Genomic DNA, 7620 nt, shown 5'->3' on the forward strand with positions numbered 1-7620 from the left:
TCAATAAACAAGTAAATAAGGAAACAAATAAGCAAATAACTTGTTACAGCATGGATAACTGGATTGTGTTAAGCAGACTCATGTCCCTTAACCCAATAGCGGGAAACCTCACAGTGATCAAACGGCAACTCATCTAGATGCAAGATCAGTCCCTTGCTCACTAGCTAGCTTGCTCGCTCGCTCACTCACTCATTCAGTTATTCCTTCATTCATTCATCCATTCACTTACTCAGTCCCATTAAATAATTCATTTATTCATTATCTATTCATTTATTTACTCATTCACTTATTTAATCACTCACCCACTCACTCAGTAATTCATTTATTCATTCATTCGCTTTCACAGCCACGGACCCTCACCATCACTAAGGATGTCCAACTATTGTGTTAAAATGTTTTCATATAGGCCTACAACCTTTTAGCGGCAAATTATGGTTTCAGTTCTATTAATTTCTTTCAATATTAGAATGAATAGGACAAAAAATATACACATGCATACAGACAGACACAGAGACACATAGTCGCAAACAGGCAAAACAGATTGGAATAAAAAAAAATTTACCCTAAACTACCTCAAGTCCACAATATTAAAGAATACTCTAAATAACAGGAATTACATATGTATACTAATCAAATAACATTAACCCAAGGGGCTATTTGACACTTTTCAAATGTTATTAATGTTTTTATTTTAAGAATCATATAAACGTGAAATTTGATGAAAAAATAATTACTAGTAATGTGAACAGAATAACTAGATAAAGCAATGATTATGATATCAAACAAAAACTGACCAAAAAATTATTTATCAATAAATAAAAACTATAATTTTCTAAATGACTGTTAAGTACATTCAAAGATAAAGATAGACCCACAGACATACCAACCAGCATAAGCACAGATACACAGACACTGTATATATAAACTTTACATACAAACTCAACTTTCTTACTCTCTTTGTTAATCATTGAAAATAACCTTTCTGGCATAAGAATAAGAATGCAGAATTTTCGACAACACATAATAAAAACCATAAACAGTAAGGAAGAGCCAATAAATATGTGAATTAAAAAAATGTAGACTAAATATACAGAAGGGAGATGATTTTGAGAAATCATCAAAAAAAGCTTCAGGTACTCACCACAAGTGTGACACAGTCGGGTGATGCCTTGATTAGTTCAATTATTTCATCGCGTATCTTATTTTCTACACTAATGCCATTGACCTGCAGTAGCCGGTCACCAGGTAGGAGCCCAGTCACATTAGCCCTTCCAATAGCACCTGGCTCAGCAAAGACAATAGTGCGCCTGGTCTCAGAGTTGTCAGGACCTCGCTCCACAACCTGGGCCCTCCTCAGTGAGAAGCCGAAGTCTCCTGCTGGCGACCGAGGAATGGTGAGGGTGCGTGGTGCTGGAGGCTGCGGAGGCACTAGTTCTGGTAGTCTTAGGTCTACAGCAAAGGTCTTGGTGTGATGATGGCCAACACTCTCTCCTACAGGAATAGGACTGGTGGGTGTAGGAGGGGGACTAGCGGGGTCGGGCACCTCAGGGGGCGCATGCTCCACTATGAACTTGGGATGTGGGGGTTGTATGGGGCTCATGAGCTTCTGCGGGGGGCTTCTCGGGCTCACAGGGGCTGACCCATTAGACACTCTACGGGGACTCGTTAAGGACGTGATTGACAGTCTCTGGGCTTCCACTATCCCTTTTTCCTGCAGGAGATTTTCATACATTATTAATTCATTTTGCATAGTGTTTTGAAGCAGGCTAGACTCGTCATCTATGTCCCCTTTGACGCCCTGGTACTCCGTGCCTTCCCCATCGGCACGGCCTTTTAGAATCCCTCTCTTGGGAGGCCTTGGAGGAAGACCAGAGCCAGATCTCAGTGAGATCCCATCGCTGCTCGAGTCACTATGGAGGCTTGAGGCCGATGCCATGGCTTCATAGCGCTCTCTCAGCTCCTGAAAGGTTCCAGCTGAGCTCAAATCCACCTCAGACTGATCATTGCCCAGGCCAGACCTGAACTGTTCCATGTAGTCTGCTGTGATGCCACTCGGCAGTTTGTCCTCCTTCTTCTTCCTGCTCTTCCCAATGAGACTCCGTCGAGCTTCATCTAGTCTCTTGAGCTCATCTAAAGTCAGCGTGGCTCTGTCTTTGGATCGCTTGGCCTCCTTGCGGTCCTTTTTGTCTTTTTTCTTCTTCTTCTCATCCTCCTTGTCCTTGTCTTTCTTCATAAACCCAAACATCTTTCTTGTTTATATTTACAACTCCCTAGAAAAAAGAAATGCTCACATTAATCCTAAGCAATTTCTCTGTAAGTATCAAAGAAAGGCCTCAGTTAGGTGAAGCAAATTATTGGTATTATCTATAATGATATCGAACCTAAACCACCCTTTTTCCTTTGGTCCAACATCAACTCTAATTCCATAATAACAACAGTAATATTAATAATAATTATAATAATAATAATAAAAATAATGATAATAATAATAATAATATCAACAACAACAACAACAGTGATAATGAATGATGATGATATTCTTATAAAAGGTAATAGCTAACCATCATCATCATAATAACAACATAAAAATAAAATAGCAGTAATAATAATCATTATGATAATAATCATAATATAACAATAATAATAATGATAATAATTATTATAATTAAAAAATCAAATCATAAAATAATAATAATAATGATAACATTAATAATAAAAAACAATAAAAAAAAAAAATAATAATAATAATAACTATAATAGACTAACAACAATAACAAAAAACAAAATAACAACAATAATGATATAATAATAGTAATAGTAATAGTAATAATAGTAGTAGTAGTAGTAGTATTTGTAGTAGTAGTAATAGTAATAGTAATAATAATAATAGTAGTAGTAGTAGTAGTAGTAGTAGTAGTAGTAGTAGTAGTAGTAGTAGTAGTAGTAGTAGTAGTAGTAGTAGTAGTAGTAGTAGAAGTAGTAATAGTAGTAGTAATAGTAATAGTAATAGTAATAGTAATAGTAATAGTAATTGTAGTAATAGCAATTGTAGTTACAGTAATAGTAATCTTAAAAATTATAATAACAATAACAATAATAACATCATTAATAATCTTAAAAACTATAATAACAATAACAATAATAATAAATATGACAACGGCAATGATGATGACAGATGATGATGATGATGATGATGATGATGATGATGATGATGATGATGATGATGATGATGATGATGATGATGATGATGATGATGATGATGATGATGATGATGATGATGATGATGATTGATGATGATGATGATGATGATGATTGATGATGATGATGATGATGATGATGATGATGATGATGATATCATTATAATCATTATCATTATTAACAATATCTTTAACAACAAAAACAAAAACAACAAAAATAACAAAAAATATTTATGATAATGATGATAATAATCGCAACAATAATGATAATAAGTTTGAGCATCAAACAAATAAAAAAATGTAATAGCTTAAAAAAAAAAAAAAATGGAAAATAAAAAATATGAAATGGATATCTACACATCTTCAAACTCTCCAGGTTATGATAAGCAACATATCTCTTATCAAAAGCCACTTAAAAAAAATAAAAGCCCCACTGACTCCTAAACATTACCCACAAAATCAGAGAAATACTACCAAATGATTGCATTTCATATCTCATGACTCATCCACCTATTGGTCATCAACATAACTCAAGAGAGTTTATCTCACACACATTAATGTCAGTTACTAAGTGTAGCCCTGTAATTCCTCTACATTATACTAGCATGCAGCTCATATCCAGAAAAGGATAAAGCTGGTAGAAGGTCACTATGTATGACAGCCTTCTCACACCCTCAAATTCACATCTGTCTACTACAGAATTTCATTAAAAATAAAATTAAGTCAATGATAATCTATAATTCAGCAAGCATGCTAACACTACCAATCAACAGATCACTTGTTAATTAACCTTGGTAAATGTAACAGCCATTACTAAAAGAGTAATTGATCTTATCATGTGTGTTTATGATTTAATGATAGCTACTAACAGTAAATTGCTTTCATTTCACTATCTGAAACAGAGAGAGGGAAAGAGAAGGGGGGGGGAGAGAGAGAGAGAGAGAGAGAGAGAGAGAGAGAGAGAGAGAGAGAGAGAGAGAGAGAGAGAGAGAGAGAGAGAGAGAGAGAGAGAGAGAGAGAGAGAGAGAAAGAGAGAGAGAGAGAAAAAAAATGGAGAAAGACAGAGAGAAAAAAAGGGAGCGACAAAAAAGGGGAGAGAGAGAGAGGAAGGAAGAGAGAGAGGAAGGGAGAGAGGGAGGAAGGGAGGACGGGAGAGGGAGGAAGGGAGGAAGGGGAGGGAGGACGGGAGAGGGAGGAAGGGAGGAAGGGAGGAAGGGAGGAAGGGGAGGTAGGAAGGGAAACGGAGAGAGGGAGGAAGGGAAATGGAGAGAGGGAGGAAGGAGAGAGAGAGAGAGAGAGAGAGAGAGAGAGAGAGAGAGAGAGAGAGAGAGAGAGAGAGAGAGAGAGAGAGAGAGAGAGAGAGAGAGAGAGAGAGAGAGAGAGAGAGGGGAAGGGAGGGAGGGGGAGGGAGAAAGAAAGAAAGAAAGAAAGAAAGGGGGAGAGAGAGAGAGAGAGAGAGAGAGAGAGAGAGAGAGAGAGAGAGAGAGAGAGAGAGAGAGAGAGAGAGAGAGAGAGAGAGAGAGAGAGAGAGAGTGAAATTTCTTGTACCAGTTCTTCAAACATTGATATATTTGTATGTAGGGAATACCTAATGTGGTGCCTTGTGCTATCACTTTTAAAAAAATAACTGTACTGCTTTAAAAGGCATACAAAATTTAGAGCAATACTATTACAGCTTAATCCCTACAGCTTCACTTAAAATAGCCTGCACATGTAAATATTAGAATAAAATTACTGAAGTAATGTCTACAAAACATGTAACCTTACCTGCCACTAAATCTGAGATGTAAATAAAATACTATTGATATCAAACCAATGTTTTCTCATTTGAAAAACTCTTTTCTATACGTGTGAGAAATACTGTCAACATGAATTACCTCGTGTGTGACCCTTAATTTTTTTTGTACTAAGAGGCATTCATATCCTTTCATGTCAATCATTTATAAACCAGTAAATCTGTAAATTAACTCTTTCAACACACTATGATATCATTCACCTTAATTATCAGTAGGCCTAATCTATTTATGCTCAACATTTTACACGTGAATATTTCACTTCATCTTTCCAAGGTATTTGATAAAGAATGCAGTGTTCTATAATAATATAATAATAGAGGGAGATGAGATTTTCCCCTAAACTATAATCACTCATTGATTTTCAGAGGAAAAAAAATGAATAAACAAAAGAAAAGTGTGGCACACAAAAACCCATGCCCCTAATTAATCTCTTCCCACATACTTTCATTCTCAAAAATATACATCTCAACTGACATCATTTATATCAATATTTATAAAGCACATAATATGAATTAGCCTGATTTCAAGTTTATGGTCTATAGCCTTTTCTTTATCTTGCACTGGGGTAGCCAGGGACAACTCAGTTGTGTGGGACAATCTATGTGTTATTTGTGGTTATAAGTATAATTTTCTCAAAATGAGACCTATAAGATGAGACCTATAAGATGAGTGTCTCTAAATCACTATTGACATATGTGTTTTGGGAGCCTATTCTAGTTGTATTCATTCTTCACTGAATTAATCACAAGATTTACTAGATTACCATAATGCCCAATATTGACCCAAGTCAATGAAACTCTTAACTGAGAACCCAAATACAGTTCACCGTAACATTCACTGTAACCTTAATCCTTTGTGTCCCTCATGAAATTATTGGTCTAGTCTATTGAAAGGGGAAATTAAAGTTCAAACATAAAAATACAGTCAGCAACATTTTCCAATTCCATCACTTTCGTATCTCGTATTTGAGATCCCCTGATATTTAAACTTTTGCAATCACTACCACCTTTAGTTCAGATAAAAGTAGTCATTTCTGAATACAGTTCATATCGCACAATTCTCTGATTGCTTTCAAGATATAACTGAAGAGTTAAAAATACAGTAACACATTACATGGGATGTTCACTTGCTTCACACCACTTTTCCATGTCTTTCCTCATCAAGAAAATAGCGTATTTTTAATTTCCATACACATTATTTTTTTCTGTTTGTGTTGTATATTAACAGAAAAATGATTGCTTTGGTATTCCTTGCAACTGTCACCATAGAATCATTACACAGATCTTATCAACACCACTACTCACAACGAATGCAATTCTGACACATTTTCCAATCACTTATAAATTTCCAAAAAAATTCATTAAAAATAATAAAATGCTGAAATGTTTCCAATCAGTGTATTTCTCTACACACCACTCATGTCTCTCGTAGTATTTAAACTTAACATATCTCACAGTTCATATCCTCTTCACATCTTTTCCACCTAAATCACGCTTTTAAAAAACCATCCCCCACAGCCATCCCAAACGAACAGAACAACGAAATAAAGAGAAAAAATTAAAAACTCTCTAGTGACCCAAACTTTTATCACGGAAGAAACAAGAGTTCAAGTAACGGCATCATGACATTCACCCTTTATTTCGCCCTTCCTCGCTCATTTCCCACACTGACAACCCCCACCAACCTCGAAAGGGAGACATTAACAGCCTCTCATCTTACCGAAATGATCCCAAGCCCCTCAATTCATCCAGTTTCATTCAAAAAAGGGTGTGGGAGGCTCACAGAGGCTCGCAGACACAAGTGTAAACAAACAGCAATATGGCGACGGACTGACAGGCGAGACTCAGCCGCTGCGCCGCCGAGCGACCGGAGCCGCAGCGTTTGGAATCGGCTCGCCTCCGCTGCCGCCCGTATGGGATGGGGAGGGCAGGGGTGGGAGGGTTGTGGCGGCACGGGAGGGTCAGAGGGAGGAGGGGGAGTACTGTGAGGATTCTGTTCTCTTTTTCGCTTTCTCGCTTTTTCTTTTGATTTCTTTCGCCTTTCTTTTTCTTTTTCTTGTCTGTTCATTTATTTCGCTCTCTCTCTCCCCCCCTCTCTCTCTCTCTCTCTCTCTCTCTCTCTCTCTCTCTCTCTCTCTCTCTCTCTCTCTCTCTCTCTCCCTCTCTCTCTCTCTCTCTCTCTCTCTCTCTCTCTCTCTCTCTCTCTCTACCTCTCTCTCTCTCTCTCTCTCTCTCTCTCTCTCTCTCTCTCTCTCTCTCTCTCTCTCTCTCTCTCTCTCTCTCTCTCTCTCTCTCTCTCTCTCTCTCTCTCTCTCTCTCTCTCTCTCTCTCTCTCTCTCTCTCTCTCTCTCTCTCTCTCTCTCTCTCTCTCTCTCTCTCTCTCTCTCTCTCTCTCTCTCTCTCTCTCTCTCTCTCTCTCTCTTTCCCTCTCTCCATCTCTCTATCTACTTTTTTCTCTATTCCTCCCTCTCTTTCCAACCATTTCTCACGGAGTACTATTTCACCGCGCGGATGGTGTTATATGATATTAAGACAAGAGCTTTATTTTATGGCAGAAGATACTTCCTTCTTATTTTAACGCATGTGTTTTGGCAGGGTGACTGGAGTGGGGAAATGTTACGTTACAAA

The 7620-nt window shown here is 37.4% G+C and overlaps 1 protein-coding gene across 1 annotated transcript; it reads right to left on the minus strand.

Moving 5' to 3' along the window:
* Window positions 1-340: 340 nt before the first annotated feature.
* Window positions 341-2032, minus strand: LOC125032845 (unconventional myosin-XVIIIa-like). Its single transcript, XM_047624229.1, has 2 exons — window positions 1142-2032; window positions 341-379 (listed from the first exon to the last, which is right to left on the minus strand). The coding sequence occupies exons 1-2, from the start codon at window positions 2030-2032 to the stop codon at window positions 341-343; spliced, it is 930 nt and encodes a 309-aa protein (XP_047480185.1).
* Between the last annotated feature and the right edge of the window lie 5588 nt (window positions 2033-7620).

This window comes from Penaeus chinensis, chromosome 15 (genome assembly GCF_019202785.1).
Source record: "Penaeus chinensis breed Huanghai No. 1 chromosome 15, ASM1920278v2, whole genome shotgun sequence".
NCBI classification, from domain to species: Eukaryota; Metazoa; Arthropoda; class Malacostraca; order Decapoda; family Penaeidae; genus Penaeus; species Penaeus chinensis.

Bases quoted from the DNA above. Each gene is read 5' to 3' on its own strand.
- LOC125032845 (XM_047624229.1), bottom strand. From the start codon at position 2,032: ATGGAACAGTTCAGGTCTGGCCTGGGCAATGATCAGTCTGAGGTGGAT. The intron at 380-1,141 runs GTGAGTACCTGA...TTAACACAATAG, and splicing joins CCGACTGTGTCACACTTGTG to TTGGACATCCTTAGTGATGG.